This window comes from Pimephales promelas, chromosome 14, assembly GCF_988280905.1.
Source record: "Pimephales promelas chromosome 14, fPimPro1.hap1.1, whole genome shotgun sequence".
Classification (NCBI taxonomy): Eukaryota; Metazoa; Chordata; class Actinopteri; order Cypriniformes; family Leuciscidae; genus Pimephales; species Pimephales promelas.
In genome coordinates this window covers 17,774,077-17,792,876 of record NC_142782.1, presented here as the reverse complement: position 1 = coordinate 17,792,876, position 18,800 = coordinate 17,774,077, and the positions used below count along the sequence as shown (strand labels likewise).

Below are 18,800 nucleotides of genomic sequence, written 5' to 3'. Positions count from 1 at the left end.
GCGTGATATGACAAGCATCTCATCTGAGCTTTCACATTATTCATTATTGCAACATGCCTATATTATTCTGTAAATATGTTGAAAAACATGGAAATATATATAGATATATAAAAATGTGATAAAACTCTTAGGTGGCCTTGATTACACAGACCCCCGCCCCAGTTATTTAATTCCCCGATTATAGGACTCCTTCCCTTTGAAAAAACAAAAAACAAACAAACAAAAAAAACAACTACTTAAAAACTTTTTCTCTCTGTCTTAGTCCTGTGTAGAACTTCCACAAAAATGGACGAGTAGAAAACGCGCAAGGCGGGTTATTTCTTGTCTTTCTTTAGAAACAGCTGGGCTTAATCATGAAAAGAGTAACCATTTAAGCTTCCTTATTAGATAAGTAGGACAAACAACCAAGTAAATGGAAAAGGTTTTACTTAATATCCACGCAGGGGTTTGGACGCAGGGGTTTCTTCCGGACTACACTTCCCACTCTCTTCGCTGGCGGTTTTTATCGACAAATCATCAGGATACGCTGCTCCGCAGGCTACTTCGCCCTCTGAGGTATCCTCTTGCTCCCCTCTCTGGCCATCTGGTGCCTCTCCCAGCAAGTCAGTGTGATTAACTTCTGTGCCAGAGGTCATGTGCTTCTTGCGCAAGTGCTGGTTGAGTGTGCCTTGAAAGGGAAAACATTTACCGCAGATCTGGCAGTGGAAGGGTTTGTTGTCCGTGTGGCCGCGGATGTGGTACTCCAGCTGATCTTTGCGGGTGTACTTCTTGCCGCAGAACTTGCAGACGAAGGGCGTGATGCCCATGTGCAGACGCATGTGACGGTCCAGGCTGCCCTTTTGATTGAAGGACTTGCCGCAGTAGATGCAGATGAGCCGCTCGTTGTATGGGTACCACTGTCCGCGGAAACTACGCTCCCTCACGTCGTTTTCTAAGGTAGTTGCCGCCGCAGGTGGATCTCCTTCATCGGCACCAGGCTTGAGGCGAGTTAGTAGATCGGCTGGAAGAGGCACGGGACGTTTTGGTCGGGCACGGCCACCCCGGACGCTGCTGAGCAAGGAACGAGATGGGCTAGAGGAACTCAGGCTGACAAAACAGGGGGAAGGTAGTGCCGAGTAAGCGTATCTGGCAGAGGAAAGCACAGGCCCGTACGATCCCACGCTGACAGCCAACACCTGCTCTCCATCCACTAGCTCTGTGTGGTAGCCGTCGTCACCTGCCGACGAGCTATCGGAGTAGCTGGGCCGGTCGGTTTTCTCCAGCTTTATATGGACATCTGTCACGTGCCCATCCTTCCCGATGAGTTCTATCTGTTCCGATTCAACCTCCATGGACACCTCCTGCTCAGATATCCCGTCGCTGCTCCCTCGGTCTGACTGACCCTCCTCCACCATCCCCTTACCTGAGCTCCGCCCTTCGGCGCAATGATTCTGGCGAGGATAATAGGGTGGCGAAATCTGAGTGGGGTTTAAAAAGATACCACCATCTTTCACACCATTGGGTCCAGACCTTGAGGAGGTGCAATCGTCATCTGGATCTGTCCCATCAGGCACTGGGATGCTTATCTTGGAGTGAATACCCTCAAGAATTTGTGTGCATTTGTCAATCACAGCCTGCATTTGGAGGAAGCTGGCAGCCGTGAGGAAACTAATGACATCACGTAGGCGCAATGCCATGTGGCCAGTGTAACAGAAGGCCAATAGCTGCTCAAACACCTCAGGGCTCTTGATTACGGAGATGGAGAGGCCACTCATTGTGCCTAGTGCTGAATGATCACGGAAGTATGGTGAACTGGCGGCCAAAACAGCCTTGTGGGCTCGGAACGGCTGGCCCTGAATGTGCACAATGATGTCACACAGCTTGCCCTGGAGACGGAGCTCATTGAGCTGGTTCAGGACGGTGTTGCTGAACTCAGGTACATCAAACTCTATGAGGCTACCACAGTCCTCCATGACTCACTGACGTCTCTCCTGGTGTGTAGAGAACCTGAATGGAAGAAAACAATGTGTGTGAGGAAACACATTTATAGATATTAATAAAATCTTGTTGGTATTTGCATTTATAATCCAATTAGCCAAAATACTTGAAAAATGCAAAAGACTGAATTAGTAGAATTTTATGAACAACAGGCATCCTGATTCTGCAAAAATATGCGTTGAGTTTTGAGCATGAAGACAGTTGAGCATTGTTGTACAGCCATTTATCAGAAGACAAAGTATTTTCCCCAGGATTCTTTTTCCCCAGTGTAGAGGTCTTTGTATCATTGTGCTATATTTATGTGTTCATTTCTAAATGTCCTATGGTTAACTGAATGAAGAAGCACATGAAAAAGCATAACTCTCTTCAACCTATAAAGATATTGAAACTTCTCCCACAAGTTCATTGTTTCTCACGTTTTGTGCAGTTTTGATTGCGATCCAAATATGATATTGTGATGCGTTTCACTGTGACTTTTGTATTGCAATGTATGTATGTGTTTTGAGGTAGTAACTCAACCCTCAGAACAGTACAGTACAAATCTACACATTAACCCTATTAACAAACAAACCATGTCGTTGATGTATTGGCACCAACCTGCCTAATGTACAATTCACCAGTCTTTTTACACATCAGAATAAACCAGCTGTTGAACAATGCAAATGCAACATCCACATGAGAAAAAGAGTTCCATTTACTCAGACAACATTCGTTTAACTAGTGTATCATCATTCTTACAATACATTTAGAAACATTTGCGTAAAAATGTACATTAGCCTAATTTGATACCAAAAAGTAAAACAGATTACCCCTTTAACAAACTGCTAGTTGGTCATACTAGTACTTACCGATAATGGTTTATATTTGAAAGCTGATTACTGATATATTGGCCGATAAATCTACATTTTTATACAATTTTTTGAGAGCCAGATTACAAAAGCAAAAGTCTCACTATTTAAAAGGCATGTCTAAGGCACTTCAATATAAACCAAACATACAGTAATACAGTAGCCTATAGTTAACCAGTGTGAGAATCTTTAACTTTTTTCCTTTAAAATTAATTTTACAATCCAATGGCCAAATTCCTTCAAAAATAAAAAAAATTCCTCCAAAAATAAAAAACAAAATCTCATAAAAATTGGAAAGAAATCCAAGTCCAGGCACTCAGGGTTACAAAAGTGAAAAAGGCCTTTATTTAACAATCGAGGGCTAAACCATTAAAAAACACCAACGCGTATCGGCCCACTGGCCTTCATCAGGGTGTTGGTCTTTTTTTTAGATAAAAAAAAATCTATTGCTATTGTATCTAGGAGAAATACAATAATGCCTAAAACACGCAAACAAGTCATTGGACTACACGTATAAAAAACGTATGTGCCATAAATAAAATGGAATAGTCTGTGTTAGGGGTGTAACGATACCCTTGTGTCACGATTCAATACATATCACGTGCCTGAACTCACGATACGATTGTGATACTCCAAGACATAAGAGACAAAAGACATAAGAAAAGCTTAACAAAAGTTTAACTGCTGCAATGAAATGCTTGTGATGACTTGTACCAAGTTTGGTCTGAATCCGATAAACCGTTGCCAAGATACAGCCTTTCGACTGTTTCCGCAAGTGCTATGCAAAATTTGTTCGAGCGTTTATCGTAACGAGACACCAAAATTGGTGTATTTAATGTAGGGATTATAATGTTGTTGCCATATCGCCCAGCCCTAGCCAGTATCCACACCGGCGCAGTGTCTCCTCAGTGTGTTCATCCGTGCTGTGCCGTGTCAGGGATGTTGAATTACAACTCACGTTATGTTGATAATTCCGCGAATTACTGCAATTGCAGATTTCGAACAGAGATGGCGACAAAGAGGAAAAGCGGAAGACTGTAGCTTTAAGGCTGATAGATAATGTATTATGTCCTTCAGTTGAATTTCAGATGTGCACTGTTTGCCATGATGGTATTGAATTGCGTGAAATATGATTGGAATTACTTTGAAAAGGAAATACAGTTCAGTGCAACGCAAGTCTGTCTTGGCTACACTATAGGCTGTAAAATAATGCTGTGATTTCTTGGTTCACCCTGTTATGGGATAAGCGCATCTACACCTTCATGACACGCACAGTTATGGGCACTGGTGCAACCTATTTTGCAATTGTAAGTTGTAATATCATGTTTATTTTGTGTTTATATATGATTGATCACATATAGGATGTGTTTGGTTAAGTAAGTTAACACGGTAGTAAAGCGCTCCAGTTTACCAGTGATCATCCTAACTATAACTGGGACTGTCATTTATAATGAGAACACACTAGTAATAAAGTTGTTAGTTCTTTGAGTTTAGGCTAGTTACCATGTTTCATCCACCACAGGAGTTACACATTCTGACTAGCACATAATAAGTTAATTTTGTGCAGATGTAAGTTGTAATAATGTTTATGTTGCATAAATATCTGATGAATCTAATATAGGTTCTGTTGAGTTAATTAACCTGCTAACAAAGTGCTTCAGTTTCCCGGTGTTCATTCAGCTCTTCAGCTTCAGCGCATGCTGCTCAAACAGCAATGCTGTTATTTGAAACAGTATTATTAGTTTAAGATGTTTCTTTTTCAAAAATAAAAAGATTATTATTAAAATAACTTTTTTCCTCGTAATGTTTTCATAAACAATATGGTTTAATGAAATAATTTAATTATTGTCTGTATGTAGACTAGGGGTGTAACAATATTGTGTGACAATATATCGTAGTAAAAAAAATTAGAGAGGCACTGATTACAATTGAATTTTTTTAGGCCGATTCCAATTTCCAATTTCTCAGAGTTTGACCAGCCGATATCGATTTTAGATGATTTTTCTAACCACTTTACAGCACACACAAATATTTATTTTCTCTCTTTTCTTTAGTAGAACATTTTACATTTAACATTTTTGAACAGTAATCACTGTAAAATAGGTCTATACACTCACCTAAAGGATTATTAGGAACACCATAATACTGTGTTTGATCCCCTTTCGCCTTCAGAACTGCCTTAATTCAATGTGGCATTGATTCAACAAGGTGCTGAAAGCATTCTTTAGAAATGTCTTGCAGTTGATGGAGATTTGTGAGATGCACATCCAGGGCACAAAGCTCCGGTTCCTACACATCCCAAAGATGCTCAATTGGGTTGAGATCTGGTGACTGTGGGGGCCATTTTAGTACAGTGAACTCATTGTCATGTTCAAGAAACCAATTTGAAATGATTCAAGCTTTGTGACATTATCTTGCTGAAGTTGCCATCAGATGATGGGTACACGGTGGCCATAAATGGATGGACATGGTCAGAAACAATGCTCAGGTAGGCCGTGGCATTAAAATGATGCCCAATTGGCACAAAGGGGCCTAAAGTGTGCCAAGAAAACATCCAAAACACCATTACTCCACCACCAGCACCAGCCTGCACAGTGGTAACAAGGCATGATGGATCCATGTTCTCATTCTGTTTACGCCAAATTCTGGCTCTACCATCTGAATGTCTCAACAGAAATCGAGACTCATCAGACCAGGCAACATTTTTCCAGTCTTCAACTGTCCAATTTTGGTGAGCTCTTGCAAATTGTAGCCTCTTTTTCCTATTTGTAGTGGCACGAACAAACATGCTACGATCAACATTTCTTACATCACCTTTCTTTCCCATTCTGACATTGAGTTCAAGTTCAAGAGATTGTCTTGACCAGGACCACACCCCAAATGCATTGAAGCAACTGCCATGTGATTTGTTGATTAGATCATTGCATTAATGAAAAATTGAACTGGGGTTCCTAATAATCCTTTAGGTGGATTATTTACTCCTTATTTACTACTTAATTACTCCTTGTTAGGGAAATTCACACACATCTAAAGACCAGTTTTATGGAAGAACCAGTTCCTTCTTTTCACATTCAATGTCAAACTAAAAAAAAAAAGTGTTCATTTCATTTAAAAAAATAATAATAATTTTCTTTTCTTACATAACACTCATCTAAAGGATTATCAACTGCAAGATGCTATCCTATCAATATGGGCCAACATGTCTAAAGAATGCTTTCAGCACTTTGTTGAATCAATGCCATGTAGAATTAAGGCAGTTCTGAAGGCAAAAGGGGGTCAAACACAGTATTAGTATGGTGTTCCTAATAATGCTTTAGGTGAGTGTATACTCCAGTTCTTGTTAAAACACACCAGACATGCAAATTCTGTGTGTTTTGTCAGACTGACCGGCTGGTCGCCGATCATGTGCATCTCTACTTATATCGATCAAGTATTAGAGTAGTTCACATAGTTATCTTAAGCAAAGGTGTCATCAAGAGCAAGCAACTTCTAAAAAGCAGGGGGAAATGAACCAATAAGATCTTTAAGGGAAGGGTGTGTGCAGAGAACTCATTAGATCAAGTTGATACATGGCCAAAAACAATGTGCGAGAAAGAGTGATCCATCAATGAGAGAATAAAAGTTAAAAAAAACGCAGCCACTTAGCTTGCAAGTAATATGTTGAACAGATCACTGCATTATAAAAGCTGCATTTAAAAAGAAATGGGAAAAAGCAGATTTTGTAAGAATTCTGTAGGCCTAAATGAAAAGTTGTGGTTGTTCTTATCTTCCTCTTTACATTCTCCTCAGGCCCTCATACGCCTCCAACCACCTATGGTCTCATCTTCTCACTCTCTAGTCTAGTGATTCAATGTGAGTCTCAGTCAGCAATTTTGGGAGAGTAAACACTTTCTCCAATTGGCAGGGCTTGCCAAGACACCCGTCTCACCACCCATATGTTGTCATTCTGCCATGATCAAGAGAAAAAATGGGGGTGGGGACTCACCAGAAAGTAAGAGAAACACTGTCAAATATATAGGCCTACTGTATTTTGAATTAAAAAATAAATCTCTAAATTAAACAGACTTACTTTAAATGGAAAATAAGTCAACAGTATCCAACAGGGCAATGTAATCTGGTAAATTTGTGCATACTGGGGAATCATATTTGTTCAAATAAAGACAAGGTAACATTAATTTTACATGCAGCACACAGTGAAAATGTCATAAATATGACATAGTGAGCAACTAAATATAGTGCAGCATTGTTTGAAATCAAAGGTTTAAATTAAGTTTGTCGATCGGGTTGTCTCAATGAAGCTGAACTCTCCTGTCCGCATGCAATCGCATGGACCTAACGTCACTCACAGAGTAACATTCATGCAGGCTACAAATGCGCACTACAAAATATCTGACAGCTGGATTCGACTAAGTCTGAAAGGTTTGTGAAATTAAACGTTTATTACATATTCCAAAAAATTGTTTAAATGATAAATGTGTATTTTCTGAAGCCTGGCGGTTTTTAAACATGCATAGGCCATAAAAACAGATCGTGAATGAAATCCGGAAAGAAAATGGGTGTGAAAAAAAATGTGGAAAATCATGTTAAACATATAGGCTAGTAGACGTTAAATTCTATTTCCTTTACGTTCAAAGGTTCACAGAGGGAAGCCATGTCAAAAAGGAGCTGTGCCACTTGCCCACTTCTATGAAAACCAAGCTGAACTTGAAAACCAAGAATGTATACTCAGTTGATCTGGTGGACCCAAGGGGGCAAGTGTCTTGGCTGCACTCCAGCGAGATGCAATCGCAGGTTTCACACTCAGGCTTGTGTCCTGAGGGGAGGGTTTAGAGGGATTTTAACACAGTTCTTGAGCATTGACAACAATCAAATCATGAAACTACTTCCTCACTATACTCTGGGTTGCAAGTAGGGGCACATTTATCTAGTGGATTGGTGAAAAGATTGATTGTAAAAGGTCATCAAAACGAGATAAGACGGCAATGTCCTGTAAAAGATAATAGGCCAACACATATTTTCCGGTGGATGGTTGCAAAATTTCCGTTTAAACATTAATGAAATTAGTGGCAACAGCCAATATGCATATCAAAGCTCTCTTTTTTTGGCATCAAAGAGTTGTTCCAGTTGAAGGGATCAAGTTGCCTTGGTTCACTCCATGACACATCGTCATATCTAACCATAGGTTACTTATTGTATCTCTTAACGAGTGGATCAGCAAGTTAAATATTCTAAAAAGGCAATTTTACAAGCATTTATATTACTAATCAGACCAAATCAGACATTGAAATTAGGTAAACACCATCTCAGCCTAATTAATCTTTCTTAGGTTAATCTAAATTAGCCTTTTTTAAACATTCCAGTAAAATCTGTACTACAGCCCCATTTAATACCCAAATATCAGTAAACAGAAGAAATATGTACACACACGCATGCTACCCAGAATCCCCAAAAAAAACGGAAAAAATAAAAACTCATGGCTAACTGGGAAAACTTACTTTACCGGTTCACTGAGCAAGCCGTTAAGAGTGGAAACTGCCATATCAGCATTGGCAAATGAACGCTGCAGAAGGCCTCCTTCAAGATAAGCAGCTTTTAGCCTATTCTGCAAAATAATACCTAGTCCAGTACTGCCAAAAATGCTTAACATGCACAGTCTGGCAGGAGGAAACCGATAGGCCGTGAGAGGGCGGAAAAGCTGCCAGAAGTGCTTGCAAACTTTTTGGGGAACTGTTTTCAAGAACTACCACGAGAATGCTGAGCAATATGACTTTTCTCAACAACACTTTGATTCAACAACAGTAAAACCAAAGTAACAATAAGGCGTGCCCAAAGAACCGGAGCTAGCACAAAAGATTCTCAGGAGAGTTAACGGAATTGTCACCGCCCTGATCGGGTACATCATCACAGTGATAGGTGTGTCGATTTTAAACATTCAAGCGCAAGAGGATGCAAAAGAGCACATAATTCAGTATTTTTTGTGCAGTCACAGAGCCGTCTCTCAAACAGTGTGGTACCAAATCGAGTTCTCTTTCATATCCTCTTGTACTTCAACAAACAACACACAAAATTATGTCAAAATAGTATCTTTGTAAACACAGATAACAATACAGTGAGCAATGTTTTGACAGTGGAGGTTATAGAAATGTGTGACTACACAGCGGTAGCTAACGAAAAATGGGTCAGAAGCTCTGGGTATCATCCCTGGTCCCAGGCATGAGGCTACTCCAAAGGAATCTTCAGTTAAAACACTAACGTATTGCTTCTGATCACGCCTGGAGAAAGATCCTAAAAAGGCCAATGTGCATTAAGAACATCCTCCAGGCACATTCTGTGGCTTCTCCCATCACCATCCATGACTCCAGCCATTTTAATGGCAAGAAAGACAAGCTACATCAAAGGGAATCGGCTACACAAATTTGAAAGGATAATTAAGAATCGCTATAAAGGAACTGGCAAGGGAAATCAGCCAGGCTTTGCATATCTAACAGGCATAATCAGAGTGGATAAAAATACCACCAAGTCATTCTGTTTTGCTTCGGGTGCGCAGGTCAAAGGCATCCTTTCTTCTTTCCCAAGTCAATCCCCATTGAAGCTAGCCAAGAGACAAGGAACACACAGCCAAAGCCCATTGAACCACAAGCTTCAGGGACAAACTGCTCATCAATGTTCCCAAAACATTCAAGTATTATACTAACAGCAGATGTCATTAGATTCAGAAACCTGAGCATTCGATCCTGAGCAGCGGAGGTGATGTCTTGTCTAAGGTACAAGAAAAATCCTTCTCTTTTCTGGGCTATAAATCTGCCATAACAGGAGAATTTACAAACCAAAACCATTTAACAGCTAATACTGAAGCTAAGCAGATACAGCAACAAAAAAATGAAAGGTTTATCGAGTGCAAAACAATAATGCCTACTCATGCACAGCACACAGCTTAATTGGTTTGGCTCTGTCTGTTCAGACAAGCCTGGTTGAGAAAACATTTTGAGTGGTTGGGGGGGAAATTTATGACTCCTGAGATGCCATAACATGGCTTTTAAGATGACAAGGACATGGGGAAAACCACAATGAAGACACTTTCTTATGAACTTCCTGAAGAGCAAATACAAGAAATTTACTTTCATATTTTTTAGACTATTGCTCAAATAAATAAATTCTTCAGGCACACAATCACCTTGAATACATGCCAGAGGCTAATTTCAACATCGTATACTTGAACATACTTTATCAAAAAGGTATGAGAGGCATCAATGGAAGCGCCACGTTTTTTAAAAACCCCAGCAGCATGACGAGGCAAGAATGTTTATCCCTGTCAATGTTCAGCTACTGTTCCGTTCTGCTGATCTGTGTCTCATGTTTTTAACAGCAAAAACTCATTCTGTGTGAATTGGTAAAAATTGTTAAATATCAATTCCCCTAGAGAAAAAATAAATGGGATTTTTAGAGAAACATGCTCTTTTACTCTTGTTAACAACAAAGTAACCAATCAAATAGGCTAACTCATGGATCATTGTTGTACATGTGAACTACCAGCTGAGTTGAACAACCCTATTTGTCCTGCCCTTTAAACCGCTGTTATATATTGGGTGGTGTATGGCTTTATTCCAAGTCTTATGATAAGTCCAAAATGATGGACAGTACAAATAGAATAACTCATCTCTGAAAAAGAACGACAAGGAATTTGTATGGCACATGAACAACCAATTAAAGTGAAACTATGTTTTTGACATTCACCTGAAACACTCACACTTTACTGTCCTCTACATTAAAAAAGTAAAATATTTTAGTTATCTTATAGACAGTACTGTTTGTAGATGGTTGCATACATTATGACGTGTAATTAAAAGGGTCAATTCATCCAAAAATGACAGGCAGAATTTAAGTAAGGGACACCATTCAGGTTCATTTTTCCTTTTCATTTTGAGTGAACTAACCAAAAACGAAACTAACTCAGACCCAAACTTAACCTTTGCTTTAAAGACAGTAAACTACATTCAATACTGTTAGGAATGTGATACATGAATCACGGTTTAATAAGCCAATTAAATGTAGTTTGATTTTAACTTCAAATAAATCATTACCACCTTTTCAAATAAATCTGCATTGAATCAGTCCCTGACTGATTCTTAAAACTATGTGAGCTGCCTACTTAGAATCTGTAGTGCTAATCATAACAGGCACGTTCAAACGCATCTAAAAACGGTCTAGGTAGGCAGCTCGCTGGTTTCCGTGACATCCAATGTCTTACACTTTCGATATTATTAATACCATAATGAAATTACTTAACGTAAGTTAGTTTAGCATAACTTCTACGGCTGTAATCAAAAGTTTCACTTGTCTAAAACAATTTCAGGGTGTGAAAGTGGCCCTCTTGCTTGTGATTGAGGGGAATGCGGAATGAGGAGGTTGGCAGTTAAAACCGACTGCATATGAAGGGAAAATAAACACGTAAGCTTCGTTGAACAGCTATCGAATGGTGTAAAACGGCTCATGACCGTTTAATTTGCCCAGCGCTGCACGCGAACTCTTCCTCCTTACATTTGCGACAGCCGAGTTGCTGCCATGCTAGCTCGCACCAAAGCTGTCACGGAATGCTAATAAGTTAGCCGGTTAGCAGCATGTATTTAGATGCGTCCGATAGATCTGCGCCAAATAAACCAACGGTGACGTCTAAGCTGATATAATGCGCCGTTAATAAAGTCGCGTCTCACCTTCTCCGATCAAACGTCGCCCATTCCTCTGCACAGCGACTCGCTTTAGCTCCAGCCTGGCCTCCTCCTTCCCCAGCTGTGCTCCTCTGCCGTTGCTATTTTTCCAGCTCTCTGCTAAACCGGAAGTGGACGCGTGCGGTCTCCAGGGGACGCGCTCCGTCTCTCGAGTTTCTTGACGTACTGTCAAGGAAATCTTCCTGTGGATGCTATAGAGATCAGCGGTAGGACTCGCCCCCTTACCTCCAACTTTTCGGTACAAGGGTCGGTCGGGGAGTGTATGTTTAAGGATGTTAGCTTTGTTGCAATAATTTCTGTGAAGTGTATCCAGTCTTCATTTTCGTGAATATCGACTAAACCAGATTTTGAGGCCAGTATAAATCGTTAAAGGACCATGAAGGCAATAATAATAAAAATAATAATAATAATAATTATTATTATTATTATTATTATTATTATTATTATTATTATTATTATTATTATTATTATTATTATATGTGCAAGGAAAATAATAATTTAATATTTTATTATAGGCCTACAAAATTATTAAAATTATATCATGATAATAATAATAATATATTATTATTATAAACAATAATAATAATGATAATTTATTATTATAACATTTATTTTATTTATTATTGTTATTAATAGTATTATTAGGGCTATTAGTTGTAGTAGTAGTAGTAGTAGTATATAGTGTTGATTAAAGTTATACATATTTATGTTTCTTTTCTAATTGTATAAGTATAATCTTACAATTTTAAAATAATAATAATAATTATTATTATTATTATTATTATTATTTGTATTATTATAAATAACCAATACAACAGTATACATTATGGATTAAAGTAAATAGCTCCATGGATTATTTCAGAATATTATAACATGAGTTAACATCAACTGACTTAAAAAGTTATGAGCATCTTAAAAACATTGAAGACAAACTTGTAAGACTGGTTTTAGCAGTTTATGCAACCGGCCACAGATCTTAAGTTCCCTCCACATGTAGGCTACTACAGTTAGGCTACATGTGTTTATTATTGTAATATCGTTATCATTGTAGCCTATTATAATTTTGGTTGCAGCCTATTATAATTTTGGTTACATCTCATTTTGGTGAAGAGGAGCTAAAATGTTACACAATGAGATAGAAATTACATACATTTATGATGAAACACAAATAAGAACTGGCCTGGTTAACCTAATATGTGCAGTTTCAAAATTGTAAACTCTTAATTAAACGAAATAAAGTGTAATCATTTAACTCAGAATGAAGTCAAAATAACCCATCTGTCTTCTTCAAATGGCCAGTTTCAAGCTGCTTTAATATAAATCTAACAGCAGAGGGCGCCATAGACTAAATTAACAAGTATCCTAAAGAGAAGACGTCCGTTCATTATTCGGCAAACAACGAACCGTGGTCACAAAGGCTACTCTATAGCCATAAATTAGCATAGACCATTTCACAAGATGTAAAGAACACTGGTCCAGAAGCACTTCCTGTTTCAGTTTTTTAACACTACATAAAAGATGGGATAAAATACAACCAACAGAACATGTAAAACTGAATCAAAAAGTTAAACAAACATCTTTAAGATGTTTTCTTTACATGTGAAATAAAGAAAACAGTTACAAACTGAAACAGGAAGTATTTCTGGACCAGTGTTGTTTACATCTTGTGAAATGGTCTAGTCTCTATACTATAGCCTACTATGATGTAGAACAATGACAGAAACAACGTATAGCCTAGTATATATTTGTATGCTGATTGCAGCACTGTAACAATTGTAGCTTTGACAGTCAGTCGCCGAAACGTTTCTGCAATGCAATATTATAATTCCTTTTTTTTTTAACTCTCTAGTTCTCCATGGATGCAGTGGTACTTTAAACTAAAGAACTCAGCTAACTAATACACTACGAAGAACATGACTAAGGCATTATCAATCCCAAAGCCAATAGCCTATTTGGAGCTAAACCAATGTATGCAAAGTGGTTTGAAAATCCACAGATGTGTTCATTTATAATGTGTTTATTTACTGGAAGTAAATATTTAAACTACAAATACAGGATGCCTCTGAGCAGCACATTCTACAATCATATCCAAGTGTACAAATTTAACATTGGACTGAATTACTTCTTGAAATAAAATTAGGATATATTCCTGTTAAAATGCTATTTCAGTCACATGATCATGCCTTATTTGGCTTGTTTCTATTCACTATTGTTGTTATTCAATATTGTAGTTTTTGCACTAAATATACAGGCCGACATAAATCATTTTTGGCCCCTGGATGTCCCAAAAATACAAATAATGTATAATGTAATTCATGTAATCAAAGAGATTCAGGAATTAATGTCTCTAAAACAGCACCATTGATCCTACCACAGCAGCATAATGAGGTATTACATTTTTTCCCCCTTTTTTCCCCCACTTTTTTCCACTTCAGCCGAGAAAGAATGTTATCCACAATGAGCTTTTTTCATCATCTAATTTGAGGGACAGCTTGGCCTCAGAAACAAATATCTGACCTAATCTGAGTGCAGGTGGGTGACCGTTGTAAGGAGCAAAATCACTTTGTCATCGCACGTGCTGTTGAGCGCGGTCCATGTTAAACAAGTCTCCCCTCTATTCTCTGACAGTAAGATAATTCTCCCTTTTTTTCGCTCATGCTCTCTCTCTCTCTCTCTCTCTCTCTCTCTCTCTCACACACACACACACACACACAATAACACAAGAGAATACATAGCCACAGGTATGGGGTGATTAGAAATGGTTTTTGTTGACCCCAAGGGGTGATGGTGATATTAATAACATTTTCAAACAGTCTCACTCATCAAAGGGTTTCCTGTTGAAGTTGTAATCTTCCTTGAAACAGGGCTTTGTTAGCCACCATGCCATTCACTTGACCGAGAATTCCTCAGCAGTAAGCTAATGGGGATGATTTTGAGCGGGGTCGGCGTTGGGGATCAGAGCTGGGGACCCGAGCGGGGTGGCCCCGGAGCTCAGAGGTGCCTTGCGGCAGTTTGCAGCCCAGGTGACTTTGCAAATTCCCCTCCTGCTTAAGACGGGCCTCACTGGTCATTTTCTAGACTTTCCCAAGTCTGCGTATCAGGGATCAAAAACAGCAAATGAATGTGATTAAAACGCCTAATCAACATTATTTGACTGAAGAATTTCTACAGTTTGAAAGTTTGGGGGGTTTAAAAGAAGTTGTTATTCGGCATTATAGTGATCAAAGTGGCAGTAAAGACTGATTAGTCTTTTTTAATCTTCTATTCATCAATGAATCCTAAAAAAGAACTAAATGAAATATTAAGTAGCACAACTGCTTGATACATTTATAATAATCAGAAATGTTTCTTCCACCTAATCAGCATATTAGCATGATTTCTGAAGGATCATGTGACACTGAAGACTGGAGTAATGAAGATTTTGAAAATGCAGCTTTGCATCACAGGAATAAATTATATATTAAAATATATTACAATAGAAAACAATTGTCTAAAATAATATTCCATTTTACTGTATTTTGTAGTCTTTTTATGTTGACTGTATCAGTAAATCAACCAATAGATGGATGTTTGTCATTACTAATGTGATTTATATAAATTTTGCTCATTTGATACACGTAAAAAGTGTTATAAATATCAAAAATTCCAGTGATGATTGATGCTGAAGATAGAGATCAGAGTAACTCAGGTTTACAGGTGCACTGCATTCTTGGCTAGCCAACGCTGTGTCACAGGTGAATGTCACTGCGGGGTGTTAACGGATCTTTAGATGTCTTCAAAAGGCAAGCTTGACCCTCAGATAAGGATATTAAAGAGGAATTCAGACATTTTCTAACTCAAATAACACATTGGTTCACATTATACTATAAACATGATAGAAACACACTGTTTTCAAAGCTGGAAAGTGAGTTGAAATAGTAAAGGTATTTTTCCCTATAGGCTACTAACTTACATGAATTGGCCATTGTTTTTTTTTTTTTTTTTTTTTGTATGTGCTCTAGGAGTCCAGAAATACCTTGGCTGTCAGCACCGGGACAGAACAATAGCCTCCCAGTCCTGTAAAACCCAGGATCACTGAGGGAGAACATACTTTCCAATAGCAGGTGTTTGAGTCTGTCAGTACCTGCTCCTCACCACGACTGCCGGTGAAAGGCCCGGGTTGTCCAGGTGTGCATGTGCATGTGTGTGTGTGTGTGTGTGCAGGACTTATTCCTCTAAGGTTACTATTTGGCAAAGCTGGGGATTGAAACATACTATATGACAATCAGACTTTTAAGCATGTTCATATATCATGCTTTTTTTTTCTGTGTAGTTCACATTATTTTTACACGTTTGGAAAGAAATGACTTTTAAAAAGCGTCTTAACATCTTACGTGCTGAGGGTTGTTGAATGTATTTTTCTTATTTAAAAAAAGAAGAAAAAATCTGTTTCTCAAATCATTTTCTCAGTGTTTTCTTTGCTAAAAAAGAACAATGTTTTTGTTGAAAACTCAATTTTCTTCATTTCGAACTTCCTCCCTGGACACATTTCAGTGTGTTCATAAATCCCACAGACTAACATCCTCAGATAGGCTACTTCCAAGCCACAATGCTTTTATTAATATGAACAAAATTATTTGGAGTCTAAAAATTCAAAGAGAGTTTCTGTAAGACAAAAGAAAAAAAAAAACACAATCATCACTGTGAAGTATGATGTAAAATTTTGTGATGTAATCCTAAAATGTTAATTTAACATCACACTCAGCCTGGCAGTTATGCATGTGTGTTATGATTGGCATGCTCAATCTTCCATCTGTAGTTCATGGTCTCTTCTGCTGATAATATTACACCTAATCACCACTTCTGCACCCCTATATAGCGAGCTGTAATGACATGATGATAATTATGCAATAAATATATACGAATTGATGAAAGGGTTCCCACACGGAAACAATGAGGTGATTGAATATAGGAAATAACGCACTCTCATATGGCACCCGATGGGTGATTGGAGTTATTTTGCTTATGTGTTTTATAACATTTACATAAGGCAACGCAGATAGAAAATGTAACAGAGAAATTACACACACACACACACACATATATATATATATATATATATATATATGAAGAGTTCAGATGCAAAAGCCTCTAAGTGCCATTTGAAATTTTCTTCTAGAATGATAATTTTTATCAAGCTTGTATATTTAAGTTCAGTGATTTCACTTAAATGGCAATGATAATTACCTATTAATTGTTATTTAAGTGAAATTACTGAACTTAAATATACAAGTTTGATAAAAATCATCATTAAAGAAGAAAATTTCAAATGGCATTTAGAGGCTTTTGCATCTGAACTCTTCATATATATATATATATATGCATATATATATGCAACACATACTTATAATGTATGTGTGTGTATCTGTGTATAATTTTTTTGTGTACATAATTGCACACATGTACGGTGTATATATATATATATATATATATATATATATATAAAACAGCCTTAAAAATGTAATTTATTCTTGCGATGCCAAAGCTGAATTTTCACCACAATTGTTCTTTTTTTATAATTATAGTTTATTTTGTATATTCTTAACACTATGCCTATACTGTTGAAATGAGGCAAGTGGTCAAATAAAATGTACATTATTATTCTCTGTCATGGTTTTTAAAAGAACACAATCATTTCTTTGTCATAATATAAAAAGAAGTAAACGTCAGAGCGCCCGTTTTCATGTACACAATGTACAAGGAACTAAAAAAGGTTAAATGAAAAGAGCAATCATGAGATTCTATATCCTCTCCACAGAGATACATTATCACATTGCAGTTGCCTAAGAAATTAAGCCAAATTGTGGCTATAATGGCTGAGGCTTGAGAGAACACAACGTGAGGGCCTGGACGGGGGGAGAGTGGATGAGTGATTCCTGGCACAACCGGAGAGAAAGAAGGAGACAGAAAGAGTAAGAGCGAGAGAAGTATACTGACTGGTGCTTAGCTCAAATGAAAGCTCCTGCTTTGCGGACCAGAGATCAAAACTGAAGGGGCCGGTCTGGGTCTTCACCTGGGCCCTTTGTCATTGATAAGTCTGTCATCCCTGCTGATATTGGAGCAGTAATGGCAACCGATGATTAGCCCACTCCTGAGCCATTAACCACATTTCTTATCCCTCTGCTCATGCTCCACAGGGGAAAGACACACAAAGAGATCCTTTATAGTCCTCCAGCCTTATAAACTCCGAGGCCGCGTCCACCTGACCTGAAAGGCACAACTGTTACGTCGCAGAAGAAGAAGTCCAAGACGAGCTACATGTCAAAGGTCGCGGCGTGGTGCTACATCAAATGAGGGGGTTCTGAGTGACCGGCTCGCTGAAAGAGTGCCACGAAGAAAATTGCACAAAATTGTCTGTTTTGTCAACATTTCATCGGTAGATTCGCACAAGAAAAGGAGCCTCGGCCATTTGCGCGGTGAAGGCCCTCAGACAGCTAAAGGGATTGAGCTGCTCAGAATTTGACTGACAAACAAATCTCCTCATTATTTCTGTCTCTATCCCCCCTCAGTACGCCTCTTAACCGGCGATATTTAATATGATCTCTTTTTAATGATCCTTAAGTGGGTGAAATTACATCCCCTGAAAAACATGTAAGGTTTGATGGAGGTATTTGAGTTATGGAGGCTGAACTAAAAAAAAAAAAAAAAAAAGGAAAGGAAAGAACAAGAAGAAATTTGTCTCAGTTGATTATTATATAACTAAGAAGAAAAAAAAGTATTGGTAACTACTTTTACAATTTCAACACATGGTAGTTCACCTCTAGCCTCCAAGATGTTTTCTTCAACTCTCATGGACCCTAAAGCCCTTGACTGAAAATAGTTTGCCGTGGCCTGGGTTAATCCTGTAAAAATATTTCTCTAAATGCAAGTACCTCGGTATGGGTCTCAGACTCTGTCTGCTCCCAGGATTTAAACTTCCTGTTTGTGAAGGACGCAGCAGGAAGTGTCTTGACTCTTCACACACCTCTTCAGGCTGCTGACCGCTCACTTTAAATCACTTCCACTGGTCCTGTCAGGCTTGTGTGCTGTCCATGATGTACAGCCAGGTATATGATGCCTTAGTTACATCTGACAAAATGTGGTTTATAAGATTAAGAGGGGTTCAAATATCTGAGACCACAAGTGTAAATGCTTGTATTTTTTTTCTTTTTTTTTTTTTATAATTTAATGCAATCCATTTAATACTATTAATATATTGTTACCCCAAAAC

The 18,800-nt window shown here is 38.2% G+C and overlaps 1 protein-coding gene across 1 annotated transcript; it reads right to left on the bottom strand.

Moving 5' to 3' along the window:
• Window positions 1-294: 294 nt before the first annotated feature.
• On the bottom strand, window positions 295-11,655 carry zbtb34 (zinc finger and BTB domain containing 34). Its single transcript, XM_039681016.2, has 2 exons — window positions 11,537-11,655; window positions 295-1,986 (listed from the first exon to the last, which is right to left on the bottom strand). The coding sequence occupies exon 2, from the start codon at window positions 1,950-1,952 to the stop codon at window positions 429-431; it is 1,524 nt and encodes a 507-aa protein (XP_039536950.2). The 5' UTR covers window positions 1,953-1,986; window positions 11,537-11,655; the 3' UTR covers window positions 295-428.
• Window positions 11,656-18,800: the final 7,145 nt, after the last annotated feature.